We start from the raw sequence: 15253 nt of genomic DNA on the forward strand, positions 1-15253 counted from the left end.
TTCACATCCCTCGTTAGCTGTATTTTTAGGCATTTTATTCTCTTTGTAGCAATTGTGAATGGGTTCATTCATTCATGATTTGGCTCTCTCCTCGTCTATTGTTGGGGTATATAAATGCTTGCAATTTTTACACATTTATTTTGTATATCGAGACTATATTGAAGTTGCTTATCAGCTTAAAGAGTTTTGGGGCTGAGGTGATGGGGTTTTCCAAATATAGAATCATGTCATCTGCAAACAGAGACAATTTGACTTCCTCTCTTCCTATTTGAATAGACTTTATTTCTTTCTCTTGCCTGATTGCCCTGGCCAGAACTTCCAGGACTACGTTGAATAGGAGTGGTGAGAGAGGGCATCCTTGTCTTGTGCCAGTTTTCAAAGGGAACGGTTCCAGCTTTTGCCCCTTCAATATGATATTGGCTGTGGGTTTGTCATACATAGCTCTTATTATTTTGAAATATGTTCTACCAATACCTAATTTATTGAGAGTTTTTTAACATGAAGGGATGTTGAATTTTATAAAATGCCTTTCTGCATCTATTGAGATAATCATGTGGTTTTTGTCATTGGTTCGGTTTATGTGATGGATTATGTTTATTGCATCCCAGGGATAAAGCTGACTTGATCATGGTGGATAAGCTCTTTGAAGTGCTGCTGGATTCAGTTTGCCAGTATTTTATTGAGGATTTTTGCATTGATGTTCATCAGGAATATTCGTCTGAAATTTTCTTTTTTTGGTTGTGTCTCTGCCAGGTTTTAGTAATAGGATGATGCTGGCCTCATAAGATGAGTTAGGGAGGATTCCCTGCTTTTCAATTGTTTGGAATAGTTTCAGAAGGAATGGTACCTGCTCCTCTTTGTATCCTTGGTAGAATTTGGCTGTGAATCCATCTGGTCCTGGGATTTTTCTGGTTGGTAGGCTATTAATTACTGCCTCAATTTCAAAACTTGTTTTTGGTCTGTTCAAGGATTTCGAGTCTTCCTGGTTAAGTCTTGGGAGAGTATATGTGTCCGGAAATTTATCAATTTCTTCTAGTTTGTTTGCACAGAGGTGTTTAGAGTGTTCTCTGATGGTAGTTTGTATTTCTGTGGGATCAGTGGTTATATCCCTTTATCATCTTTTATTATGTCTATGTTGTTTTTCTCTCTTTTCTTCTTTATTAGTCTAGCCAGCAGTCTACCTATTTTCTTAATTTTTTTGAAAAAGCAGCTCCTGGATTCATTGTGTTTTTGATGGGTTTTTCATGTTCTATCTCCTTCAGTTCTGCTCTGATCTTAGTTATTTATTGACTTCTGCTAGCTTTTGAATTGATTGCTCTTGCTTTCCTAGTTCTTTTAATTGTGACGTTAGGGTGTTGATTTGAGATCTTTCTAGCTTTCTGATGTGGGCATTTAGTGCTATAAATTTCCCTCTTAATACGGTTTTAGCTGTGTCCCAGAGATTCTGGTACATTGTTTCTTTATTCTCATTGGTTTCAAAGAACTTCTTGATTTCTGCCTTAATTTCATTATTTACCCAGGAGTCATTCAGGAGCAGGTTGTTCAATTTCCATGTAGTTGTGTGGTTTTGTGTGAGTTTCTTAATCCTGAGTTCTAATTTGATACCACTGTGGTCTGAGAGACTGTTTGTTATTATTTAAGTTCTTTTGCATTTGCTGAGAAGTGTTTTACTTCCAATTGTGTGGTCAATTTTAGAATACTGAGAAGAATGTATATTCTGTTGATTTGTGGTGGAAAGTTTGGTAGATGTCTATTATGTCCACTTGATCCAGAGCTGAGTTCAAGTCCTGAATATCCTTGTTAATTTTGTCTCGTTGAACTGTCTAATATTGACAGTGGGCTGTTAAAGTCTCCCACTATTATTGTGTGGGAATCTAAGTGTCTTTATAGGTCTCTAAGAACTTGTTTTGTGATCTGGGTGCTCCTGTATTGGGTTCACATATATTTAGGATAGTTAGCTCTTCTTGTTGAATTGATCCCTTTACCATTATGTAATGGCCTTCTTTGTCTTTTATGATCTTTGTTGGTTTCAAGTCTGTTTTCCATTTTTTTATTTTCTTTCTTGAGTTGGAGTCTTGCTCTGTCACCAGGCTGGAGTGCAGCCTCAATCTTGGCTTATTGCAAGCTCCGCCTCCCAGGTTCAAGTGATTCTCCTGCCTCAACCTCTTGAGTAGCTGGGATTACAGGCACACGCCACCATGCCCAGCTAATTTTTGTATTTTTAGTAGAGTTGGGGTTTCACCATGTTGACCAGGATGGTCTCCATCTCCTGACCTTGTGACCCACCTGCCTCAGCCTCCCAAAGTGCTGGGATTACAGATGTGAGCCACTGTGCTGGCCCTCAAGTGTGTTTTATCAGAGACTAGAATTGCAACCCCTGCTTTCTTTTGCTTGGTGAATTTTCCTCCATTCCTTTATTTTGAGGTTATGTGTGTCTTTGCACATGAGATGGATCTCCTGAATACAGCACACCATTGGGTCTTGATTCTTTATCCAATTTGACAGTCTGTGTCTTTTAATTGGGGCATTTGGCCCATTTACATTTAAGGTTGATATTGTTATATGTGAATTTGATTCTGTCGCCATGATACTAGCTGGTTATTTTGCACACTAGTTGATGTAGTTTCTTCCTACTGTCGTTGGTCTTTATATTTTGGTGTGTTTTTGCGGTGACTGATACTGGTTTTTCCTTTCTATATTTAGTGCTTCCTTCAGGAGCTCTTTCAAGGGAGGCCTGGTGGTGGTGAAATCCGTTAGTATTTGCTTGTCTGCAAAGGATTTTATTTTTCCTTCTCCTGTGAATCTTCATTTGACTGGATATGAAATTCTGGGTTGAAAAATTCTTATCTTTAAGACTGCTGAATATTGAATATTGTATATTGCTCCCACTTTCTTCTGACTTGTAGGATTTCTGCTGAGAGATCTGCTGTTAGTCTGATGAGCTTCCTTTTATAGGTGACCTGACCTTTTTCTCTGGCTGCCCTTAACATTTTTTCCTATGTTTCAACCTTGGAGAATCTGATAATTATGTGCCCTGGCGTTGATCTTCTCATGGAGTATCTTAGTGGTGTTCTCTGTATTTCCTGAATTTGAATGTTGGCCTGTCTTGCTAGGTTGGGGAAGTTCTCCTGGATAATATCCTGAAGTGTGTTTTCCAACTTGATTCCATTCTCCCAGTCTCTTTCAGGTACTCCAATTAATCACAGCTTCAGTCTCTTCACCCAGTCCCACATTTCTCAGAGGTTTTGTTCATTGCTTTTCATTAGTTTTTCTCTAATCTTGTCTGCATGCCTTATTTCAGCAAGATGATCTTCAAACTCTGATATCTTTTCTTCTGCTTGATTTATTCAGCTATTGATAATTGTATATGCTTCACGATGTTCTTGTGCTGTGTTTTTCATCTCCATCAGGTCATTTATGTTCTTCTCTAAACTGGTTATTCTAGTTAGCAGCTCCTGTAACCTTTTATCAAGGTTCTTAGCTTCTTTGCATTGGGTTAGAACATGCTCCTTTAGCTCAGCAGAGTTTGTTATTACCCATCTTCTGAAGCCTACTTCTGTCAATTAACCCATCTCATTCTCTGTCCAGTTCTGTGTCCTTGCTGGAGCAGTGTCACAATCATTTGGAGGAGAAGAGGCATTCTGGCCTTTGGAATTTTCAGCGTTTTTGCACTGTTTCTTCCTCATCTTCCTCATCTTCCAGGTCATCTTTGTGACTGGATTTATCTACCTTTGATCTTTGAGGCTGATAACCTTTGGATGGGGTTTTGTGGGAGGTCATTTTTGTTGATGCTTTTGTTATTGTTGCTTTCTGTTTGTTAGTTTTTCTTCTAACAGTTAGATCCCTCTTCTGCAGGTCTGCTGCAGTTTGATGGGAGTCCACTTCAGACCCTGTCACCAATGGAGGTTGCAGAACATCAAAGATTGCTGTCTGCTCCTTCCTCTGGAAGCTTCAGCTCTCCTGGATGAGGTGTCTGTTGACCACTGTTGGGAGGTCTCTCCCAGTCAAGAGGCACAAGGTCTGGAACCTGATTGAGGAAGCAGTCTGTCCCTTAGCAGAGCTGGTGCACTGTGCTGAGACAGTCGCCCTTGTTAGGGTCAGCTGCTCTCTTCAGAGCCGGCAGACAGGAAAGATTAAATCCGTGGAACCTGCAACTGCAGCCTCCTCTCCCCTTAGGTGCTCTGTCCCAGGGAGTTGAGAGTCCTGTCTGTAAGCCCCTGACTGGAGCTGCTGGATTTCCTGCAGAGATGCCCTGCCCAGTGAGGAGGAACCTAGAGAAGCAGGCTGGGCACAGCCGCTTTGCTGCGTTGTGGTGAATTTTGCTTAGTCCAAACCTCCCAGACTCCTTCGCACTGTCAGAGGAAAACCACCTACTAAAGTCCAGCAGTTTGCTTATTTTGCACAACACTGTGTCTTTCATTCCTGTTGGTGATTAGTTAAATTTTAACAGTTTTATGCTGTTCCATAATATGTACATACTATAGTATATAAATCAATTTTACTGTTTTTTCCACTTTATTTTGCACTCGTGAACAATGCTGCTATGAATATTTTAGACATGTCTTTGATGCATATGCGCAAAAGTCTCTCTGGGGTAAAAATATAGAGGTAAAATTGTCAAGAAGTATGGCACATGCATCTTTAAATTTCCTACAGAGTGCCAAATTGTTCCATGAAATGATTATATAATTTTACCTATATACAAGTAATGTGTAAGAAAACCAAAAAATCTGGCATCATTCTTGATTCTTCTCTTCACTTTGTTTCCTACATCTAATCTGATAACAAATCCTATCAGTTCAGCTTTCAAAATACCTGGATATCCAGAATCCAATCTCTTTTTGCTTACCCTCCTTCTACTCATGCATACTGGTTTAAGCCACAGTCTTTATGTATCTAGAAATTATACACCCTCTCAACCATTACTACCTGGTCTAAGTTCCCATACTTCTCCTGGGTTATGAACAACAGCCTTCTTTCTGATCTCCTTGTTTCTATTTTTACTACCCAAACAAAAGAATATTTTCCATTCTGTAGCAGAGTAATCCTTTTGAAACCTCAGTTCATATCAATCAACTTTTTTTCCTCAAAACTCTACATTTGGTTTCCTGTCTTTCTTGAGCCAAAACCAAAGGTCAGGCACCACATTGCCCACCCATCACATCGCCTACATTATTCCTTCTTGTTCAATTTCTTCCTGCTTCACTGCCCTTCTTATTGTTTCTGGCATGTCAGGCAAGCTCGGTCTCCTACATAATGTGCTAGCCAATCCCTTTGTTTAAAAATTTGTTACCCCCCACCCTCCCAGGCCTCTCCATGGTTCTCTTTCTAACCTCCGTTGTGTATTTATTTAAATTATTTCTTCCTCAGTGAAGTTTTTCCTTACTGGCTTATTATAGAGAAAGTATCCCCAATTTCCATAGTAATTTGATTTTCTTAATCTGGTAATGTCTTTAATTTTCTTTATTTCTGAATAGTTTTGCTGGATTTAGAATTCAGCATTAGGGATACCCCTAGTTACTATATAATAGCCCTATAACCCTTATTTCTAGAACACATGGCAGAAACATAATAAATAATAGTTATAGTGATAACAGCAAACTCATATAGCACTTAGTACTCTAGACACTTCTAAGCAAATTATATTAATAAATTCATTTAATTCTCTTAAAACCTATGGTGAAGAGGAAGACTTCCTGCTATAGTGATGTAAAGAAGTCGAGTATTTTCTCTTCTTAAAAAAAGAGTGTAAAACTAGACAGCATTAATAAAAACAACTGTTCAATGACTCTGGAAATCAATCAAAGGGACATAATAATTTGAGAAACATTTATTCTTGAAAAATTCTTGGACATTCAGGTAAAAATTGCAGGAGCCTGTGACCTCCTTGCCTGAAGTTACTCCCATTCCTCCATCTTCCTCTCCAACTCTGACCTGGGAATGGAAGCAAAAGCCAACCTTCCTGCTGGATGTGATAGAATCAACTTGGAATGGGAAAGAAGCAAGTAATTCTGGTTACTTGAACATAAAATGGTGAATCTGCTTAGACTAGATGGGAAAAGTCCCAAGCTTTGCCAGGCTAAGGTTGGGGTGCAAGTTGGGGTAAATGGTAGACCAGCAGGATTTCATAGAAAAATCCTAGAAATTAGAGAGCCATAGAGAGGCCATTTATATAGTCAGTTTTAAAATTGATCTAAAAAAATTCAAGACAAGTTTTTAAAATATGTTTTTAAAATTAAAGAAAATAATTTTGAAGAATTAAAGGAAAATATGCTAACAATGAATGAAAATATAAAATATCAAGAGAAATAGACATTATAAAAAATAAGCAAATGGAAATAATAAAATTGAAAAAAAGTAGCTGAGATAAAAAGTTAATTCAGTGAAATCAACAGTAGGATTGAGGTGGCAGAGAAAGAAACAGTAAACTTGAAGATAAATCATTAGAAAACAGCCAATCAAAAATGAATGAAAAAGGAAGGAAGGAAGGAAGGAAAGAAGGAAGGACAATTAAAGAAATTGAGAGAGATCCAGAGCATCCGGGACAATTTCCAGAATCCTAAGTTACGCATAACAGGATCTTCAGAACGAGAGAACAGAGAAAAAGAGGCAGAAGAAAAACATTGAACAAAATGGCAGAAAGCTTCCCAAATTTGATGCAAATTATTAATGTATGCATTTAAGAAGCTCAATGAACACTAAGTAGAATATTGAAAAAAAAACCCTAGATATATCATCATCAAATTGCTGAAAGTCAAAATAAAGTCTAGAAAACAGAAAGAAAAAAATAAGACTCAGTACAGCAACAATACAATTTATTTTTGGTCAACACTGTATCAGAAACTACGGAAGCCAGAGGCAATAGAAGGACACATTGAAAGTGCTAACAGAAAAAAAAAATTATTCAACAATTCTAAATCAAGTAAAATTATTCATAAATAAAAGTAAGATACAGACATTCCCAGATTAAGAAAATCTAATTGTCAGCATAACTGTGTTATAAGAAAATACTTAAGGAAATACTCCAGTATGAAGAGAAATGACACCAAATAGTAGCTCAGACACAGGAAGAAATGAAGAACATCATAATGGCAAATATGTGAGAACATATAAAAGATTGAATATATGAATGTGTGTGTCTGTCATCTGTCAAGTTCTGCAGGAATTAATGTGTTATTTCTGGCTCTCTGATCTATTCCTGAGGCCCATCTTATTATCTCTGCATCACAGTCACACTGACTTTATTACTTCAGTATAAGAGTAAATTCTGATATACAGCAAGTGCTCCTCTTTTCCTCTTTTATTATCCTTCGGGATTGTCTTGACTATTCTTAGCTATTTGCAATACTATATAGATTTTAGGATCAATTTGTTAAATTCTATGAAAAATATATTGGAATTTTCACTGGAAACATGTTATATTTATGGTTGACTTTTGGGATAATTGAAAACTTTTCAATATTGTGTTCCTCTGACTATAAATGTGATTTAACACTCTATTTTGATGTTATATTATGCATTTTAAGAAAAATAAGTTTATTCCTGAGTATACTAAAGCTGCAAAAAGCATAAGGAAAAAAATTTCTGGTTGAAAAAATAACTACAAAGACCCTGGAGTATTTTAAACTTCCAAGAGGCCATTGTGCAGGGAGTGTAGTGTATGAGGGAGGCAGAGCTGTGGGAATGAGTGTGAGAAGAGGCAGAGGCCAGATCTGGATATAAAAGCTAATTCCTGCACGAAAGATAATAACTGTTTGGATACCGACTCACAAACCTACTAAATGGACTAATTAATTTGAAGCAGCTAATATGTTAGAAATAACTATAGCTACCTTCCCATTCGATTTCTGTGGTGGTTGATTACTAATGATTTCCCCAATTCTTGTCAAAATTCTGAGTCAAAAAAGCAACTTAGTGAAACAGAAAAAAACACACCCAAGTCTCTGACATGAAGTGATAACACCTTTAATGCAACACAAAAGCTACTTGCCAAGTAAAATCCAGGCTGGAAAGTACCTCTACGAAAGCACAGGAGTCTATATTGTAGCACAAAGTTTTGTCACCATTTCATTATCTCATCTTTCAGTATCTAGTTTGCCACCACCCACTGATGCACATATCTGCAGCCCATGTGGCACAAACAAACCAGAACCTCTTTTTATCTAATAAATGAGCCAACTTTCTCATGAATAATCAAAGAGTAGCCAAATTCCAAATGCCATCAAGGGCTTACACATTCTATAGAAGAAGAAATCTAGAAGAAATAATTGAAACTCTTAGAGGAGAAGTGAAGACAGAGCGAGATGGCAGTAAAGCCTCATAAACAACACTACCTTGTGCAGCTAACTCTTTCCACCTCTCTTTGTTCTGCTGAATGATGTCCACCAGGTTGTTCTTGAAGCTCTTCAGGTCCACTGCTGCAAGGGAGTAGTCTGAGGAATAGGACCCATCGCTCATGGAACCTTTTGCATTTGGTCGTCTTAGTGCATCAGCAATGTGTAACCCCACAATGGTGGTTGAGCTAACAGTAACAACCAAACAAACCAAAGAACACCATCAGGATATGGGGTGAACGAGGAAAACCTGAAAAACTTTACAAAACCGACTAGAAAAGCAGGGTAGTAGATGGTCAGTACAAGTTCTGAGCACGTGGCAGCTGCTCACCTCTTTTCTCTCCCACCCCACACTGGATTCTCCTTAGTACAAACCTTAGTATTTCATATTTTGTGTATTAAACTTCAGTTCTCAAAGGCAGATGCAATATAATATAAAGCCACTAGGTGGCAATACTCCCTAATAATTCTTGTGAGAATTCTCTGCCTAGATGTGAGAAATATAGATAATCATTAAGGAAAAGGTTACTAAACATCACAAAGATGAAAAATGATGCAAAAAAGAAAATATCATACCTGCTTGCCACATAGGAAGAAGTAGTTTCGGCTTTTGAGGCTTCCTCTATAAGAGGAATAACAATTTTCTCTGTTGAGTCTGTCAGAAGAGAAAATGTTGGCTCTACTATGAAATCGATGAAACCTACAAAAGCCAAAATGAAGAGAGAGAGAGAGAGAGAGAGAGAGAGAGAGAGAGAGAGAAATTCAAGTGTTACAATTTCCTGAATTCTGAAATCAGAAATAATGAAGAGCCTCTCACAATCCTGGGATAGCGAGTATCAACTAAAATACTGGTTCTGCTTACCCTTTGTATTGTTTTAATCTAATAACAATCTTTAGAGATGGTTCAACTGCTCTATAAAATAGTACTTGAAGCCATGGAAGTGACGCAATTTAAGCTTGTTAACTCAAATATATTGACTTTTCTATTTACTATTCAGCCTTAAATAATACACTATTGCTAACAATAAATTTAGATCCAATGATAGTGACTATAGTTTTCTCTCATCAACAGGGATCATTATCCTTTTTGAAAGCACATCATGTACATTTTGGATTTCATTATTTACTAACAAGAAATCATATCTAAGCTCCAAAGAAATTAAGTAATTGAAGGTTTTTCTCAGGTAACAGGACGACAATTGCTTTTTGTTTCTTACTATATCAGTCAGAGCTTTCTGCCAGTGTGTTAATATTTCAAATGGCTGTTTATTGTTCTCTGGATGTAAAGTGTTAGTTCACAGCATGTGGGTGTGTTCTGTCAAATCAGTGAAGAGAAAAGTAACATCTCTGGGAGACAGCATTAATCCCACCACTTTGAGATGTCAGTATTGAATGAAGACTTTTACATTTAAAGTACTCGTCAAGATAGAATATGACACACACAGAAAAGGGCATTGTCCTCTGGAAGCCTTTTCCATCCCGTGTTTAGGCAGAGGAGGAGACAACAACCTATTCTAAGGTCTGTGTACATGGCAATATCCCAGATCCCAGGACAGCTGTGGGTGCCTCAAGTCAAGAATTTGTTGTTGGAAACACATCTGAGAGCAATGGACTACCACCCGAATAAAGAAGAATAGCTGGAGGGGGGCTTCTTAAGTGATAATGTCCTGTAAAGTATGCACATTTAAAGATTGTCCATCCAATGCTTGGATAAAAGTAATTCACATTTCAAGTAACTGCATTACTTTTAATGTATAATAAGACACATTTTTAATTTAATAAAACTTCAATAGTTTTAATGGATGCCTTCATGTTAAATCAGTGTTAACTGACCACCCAGGGTACTATTTTAAGTTCTATGTTCTTTTTTGTGTGTGTGTGAGAAGGAGTCTCACTCTGTCGCCCAGGCTGGAGTGCAGTGGCGCGATCTCGGCTCACTGCAACTTCTGCCTCCTGGGTTCAAGTGATTCTCTTGCCTCAGCCTCCCGAGTAGCTGGGATTACAGGTGCCCGCCACCACGCCTGGCTAATTTTTTGTATTTTTTAGTAGAGATGGGGTTTCACCATGTTAGTCAGGATGGTCTCGATTTCCTGACTCGTGATCTGCCCGCCTCGGCCTCCCAAAGTTCTGGGAATACAGGTGTGAGCCACCGCGTCCGGCCAGTTCTGTCTATGTTCTTAAATGCCTGAGATGTGTAGACTGTCAACTGGGGCGTCACCTTTACTAACATGGCTGCAATTTATATTACAGCAACAAGCCTCAGAAACTTCCATTCGTAGCTTGCCACATCAGGTCCTTAGCCTGCCACATTTACACTTACTAAGCAAGAATAGGCACCTGTGTTATGGTCTCTAGAAAAACAGCTGTTGAAACATGGATGGGAAGGGGAAGAGGTCGGAGCACGCAGCTTTCCCACAGCTGACTGCCCCAAAGCTTTGTGATGGGTGGTGCCGCAGCATAACTACACAGGTAAGAAGTGATCCTTGTGTTTATTGATCGTATTGTTCAGTAACAAAAATGCTGGTTCAGCGAATAATTATTACAAGTATTTGAGTCATGCAACACAGCAATAATATGTTTTAATAATGAACTGGACTTGAAGTCCCCAACCCAAATACAGATGATAAGAATGAATGTGGTTGGGGGCATTATCATTTTGCAAATTTCCTGTTGTTGGTTAATCTATTCACGTCCTGAGAGAAAATTTTTCCAAATGAAATGTGCACTACTATATTAAGCATACCATGGAAACTTAGTGATAGAACAAGTGCACTAATATTTTCATTGAGTTGACCTCTGTCTAAAGAATTAAATTACAGAAAACAGTAATCAGCAATAAAATAACATAAAATAGTCTCCCACACAAGACAATGTTATATTTTGTAAAAGGGTTAGAACCATGATAACAATTACATTTACTGTTACTTTATTGAATTCATTTTGTGAAAATGCTTCAATAATTCTTATTCAGCACCATAGAGATCCATTTAAAAATCAAATGTGTCATGAACATGGAGTGAGGTTTTCATGGAAGTTACCCCTTTAAACAACATGGTTTACACATTTCAAAACTGACAAGCACACACTCACTTTCCGCCACCACAAATCATCAGTATTACCTATTTGTGACTGGGCCACCATGGTTGACTTCCGATCACAAAGTGGGGAAAAGGGAAGCCCTAATTCAGCTTCTTTATCTCCCTGGAGAAAGAAAAGCACATTAATATAGACTTGGGTTGGAGAAGCTAAAATAATGAGCAACCTAAGATACAAAGCCTAGAAAATTCATATCTTTCATTTCTTAATTAGGAATACTTTAGTCTTATTTATAAAAACAAAAGCTATAGTCCAAGTTTATGTAATTTTTCTTGGATGGTCTCCTTTTGGGGACATTTTGCAAGGAGAAAAATGATGAATGTTTTCAGGACCTGGAGACCTTGCTTTGGCATTACAATCCCTTGACTTTTAAGAGACAAACGTTTGCTTTTGGAATTTTCCAAAGTCACCATAAAATAGCTAGCCATCTTAGTGTGTTACCTGACATTTATATAACCATCCAAGTTAATTCATTTATGCCAAGTATATCAACAGACCTTAAGTATCAAAATTTTGTGACAGAACTGTTTTTCAAAATTAAAAGTATATGATTTGAAACACCTTTCTATTCATTAACCAAGTTTCATTAAATCTTCCACAACATATAATGAGGAATTTCTTCAACATTCTTACATTCAGTGTGCGTAAACTTATTTTAATATTTTCTCCTCAGAGAAAATTGAAATATCAATTTTTTTATTATTTGATCTCATCTAAAATAGATTAATTGAGCACATATGTTAAAGAATTCCATTTATATTTGGGTTTTACTTCAAGAGAAGTAATTAAATTTTCATCTTCTAAAACAAAGTTTGCTGTTCTGGTCAAACCTTTAATATCACAAGGTTTATTAAACTTTGGTTCTTTCCTTTTGCATTAAAGGAGATGTGCTTATGAAAGAAAGAGGAGAGGATCCTTCCTTGTTCTTGTTCATTGCAATTGCCTGGCCATTTGAAAGAATGTTTTAGATTCTATTTTCTCCTAATTTATTGGCTGTATACCTTCATGAGCAACACCAGCCTTGCATCGTAAGTCCATAACTTAGGATAAAATACCTAAGGACCCACGGTTTCCTTTCACTCTGTTTCCATTAACATCTTTCTATCCTAATCTTTACAATGTCATGTCAACATGTAGCTTTACAATTTTTTGAGAATATCTTCTAGAGCAGTTCCCCTAAACCATGCCTTTGATTATGAGAGTTATAGGCAGAAAGTCTGGAATCAGAATTGTTGGGGAAAATCCAGATATGACCATCAAAGAAATAGGAAAATTAGTTACAAACAGGAACATTTCACTATGTTATAACTCAGAGAAAATATAAGGAATAAGAATTTCTGTGACCTCTGCTAGTAACTCCCCTAATTCCTCTGGATAATAATAACACTAATTCCATGTGAAATTGTTATTTATACTCAGGTTAAAGGACAGACGGAAGGGAATTATTAATGCCACTAGTCTTAGAGTCAGAAGATACAGTCAGCTGAGTCCCTGCTGTTCTAGGGGTTATTGCTGTTACTTCAGACATAGCACAACCTTTGCTGAAATGAATTCTCCTTATCTGTTACCTAATTTTGTGATCTTGATTTACTTGTTTTAGGGATAAAATATAATAGATATAATAGTATCTATCCTGAGGTTATCTAAGACTATTTATATGAAGCATAAAGACAGTGCCTGCCACTTAGTAGTCATTAAGTTTAGCTAATAAGAAACATAACTTAGGTCAGGCGTGGTGGCTCACACCTGTAATCTCAGCACTTTGGGAAGCCAAGGCATGTGGAACACAAAGTCAAGAGATTGAGACCATCCTGGCCAACATGGTGAAACACTGTCTCTACTAAAAATACAAAAATTACCTGGGTGTGGTGGCCTGTGCTTGTAGTCCCAGCTACTCAGGAGGCTGAGGCAGGAGAATCGCTTGAACCCAGGAAGTGGAGGTTGCAGTAAGCCAAGATCGCACCACTGCACTCCAGCCTGGGTGACAGAGCAAGACTCCAACTCAAAAAAAAAAAAAAAAAAAACCAAAAAAAAAAAAAACCCCATAATTTATAATAGGAACAATATGAATGCAATATGTACAAATTAAAGGTATTTATGTCTAATATACTATGATGTCTAATAATGTCTAATATATTGAACAGTTTTAAAACACAGGAAATTGAAGTGTGCTTAATTTAGCATGTAATAAAGAGGCATCAGCTTTTTCGCCCTCTTTTTTTCTAGCAAAGAATTGACAAGAAAGGATTTCCACTTTTGAAAGATTGGTTTGTCTGCAGTATGAGACATGACTTGGGGTGAGTTAAGGATGACTCCTTGGCTTCCAGTGTGAATGGAAAGGAGGGAGGGGTCTGTTGGTGCCACTAATGGAAACCAGATCATCTGGGTGGGGGAAAGATTTAATACTATTATGGATTTGGTTTCTGACATGTTGAGGATAAGGTGCAAGAATAATGTCATCAATCATTTATGTTAAAATATTAATACTAATATTACTATTGATGAAATAAAATAGAAATAAAGCTGCTGATAGGCTCTTGGGAACCTGATATTGGAGATGCTTATATAATATATGCAGATACAACTGCATTTTATTCTTGTGTGTATTTGTTAGGTTGGTGCAAAAGTAATTGTGGTTTTTGCAGTTAAAATAGTAGTCTTAGAGTCAGAAGATACAGTCAGCTGTATCTTTGGCAATTAAAATTGCAAAAACCACAATTACTTTTGCACAACCCTAAATATTATAAGACTGTATCTATTAAATGCAGCTAAGCTACATTTAACTTTTGTTTGTTTGTTTGTTTTTTGTTGTTGTTTTTTCTTTAGTTAAGATGCTGCTATCTGGTGTTTTAAGGACACAAATGTAATAGATGTATTTTTATACTCTGTGGTACAAGCTCTTTGGCCCCCAAATGGTAACTTTGGCCTGAGAAAGGCATTATGATAATTTACTTTCTTTTATTTTTATTTTCTTATTTTTTTGAGACAGAGTTTCACTCTTGTTGCCTAGGTTGGAGTGCAATGGCGCAACCTTGGTTCACTGTAACCTCTGCCTCCCAGGTTCAAGCAATTCTCCTACCTTAGCCTCCCGAGTAGCTGGGATTACAGGCGCCTGCCACCATGCTGAGCTAATTTTTTGTATTTTTAGCAGAGATGAGGTTTCACCATGTTGGCCAGGGTAGTCTCGAACTCCTGACCTCAAGTAATCCACCTGCCTCGGCCTCCTAGAGTGCTGGGATTACTGGTGTGAGCCACTGTGCCCGGCCACTTTCTTGAGTTAAATTTTATAGAATGTTGAATGGCAACATTTTTCCTATAGGGCTTAGGACAGTTACATGCAGGGATGACATTCCTATAGATGGAGCAAAGATTTTATATTCTATTTGCTTCCTGTACCCCACAATTAATTTAGAATATTAAATTTTCACTGTCAAATCACATTGAATGCTAAAGTACATCAATTATTTAATTTATTTATAAATATTTCAAAGTGTTATTTACTCTTTAGGGTGAATAAAGGCCAAGAGTGCAAGATTAGTAGGGGGCCCTGTAGGTAAACTATGAAGGAACTAGAACTCTGTATAAAGAGAATGTTAGAATCTCTGAGTATAGATTTGGCCACCTTTATAATTTCCTCATTCTGTCCCAGAATAGGGAATATTTATTTTCCATCAAGGTAAAAGCAGAGGTCATCACAATAAGCATTGTGAAAGAAGAGTTTATATTTTTCTTGGAGGTTTTGCTGTCATTTGAGGACGCTGCCTTCAGGGGGCCAAAATACACTTTTAAAAAGGAGGAGGAAGTAGAAAAAGTGGCCCCATCGA

The 15253-nt window shown here is 37.3% G+C and overlaps 1 protein-coding gene across 12 annotated transcripts in view; it reads right to left on the reverse strand.

The window, feature by feature from the left end:
• Window positions 1-15253, reverse strand: part of PDE1A (phosphodiesterase 1A) — a 431299-nt gene that overhangs the window by 43056 nt on the left and 372990 nt on the right. For 7 of the 12 annotated variants that reach the window (XM_065525726.2, XM_005573638.5, XM_065525725.2 and 4 more), the window contains 3 exons: window positions 11453-11534; window positions 8910-9033; window positions 8334-8521 (listed from right to left, as the gene is read on the reverse strand). In XM_065525726.2, coding sequence (XP_065381798.1) covers window positions 8334-8521; window positions 8910-9033; window positions 11453-11534 — 394 coding nt within the window. Of the gene's footprint in view, window positions 1-7949; window positions 8522-8909; window positions 9034-11452; window positions 11535-15253 lie in introns of those variants that run through there. The other 5 variants (XM_045367346.3, XM_045367347.3, XM_045367344.3 and 2 more) reach the window with 1 other exon arrangement.

The sequence above is a fragment of the Macaca fascicularis genome, chromosome 12 (genome assembly GCF_037993035.2).
Source record: "Macaca fascicularis isolate 582-1 chromosome 12, T2T-MFA8v1.1".
In the NCBI taxonomy this organism is placed as follows: Eukaryota; Metazoa; Chordata; class Mammalia; order Primates; family Cercopithecidae; genus Macaca; species Macaca fascicularis.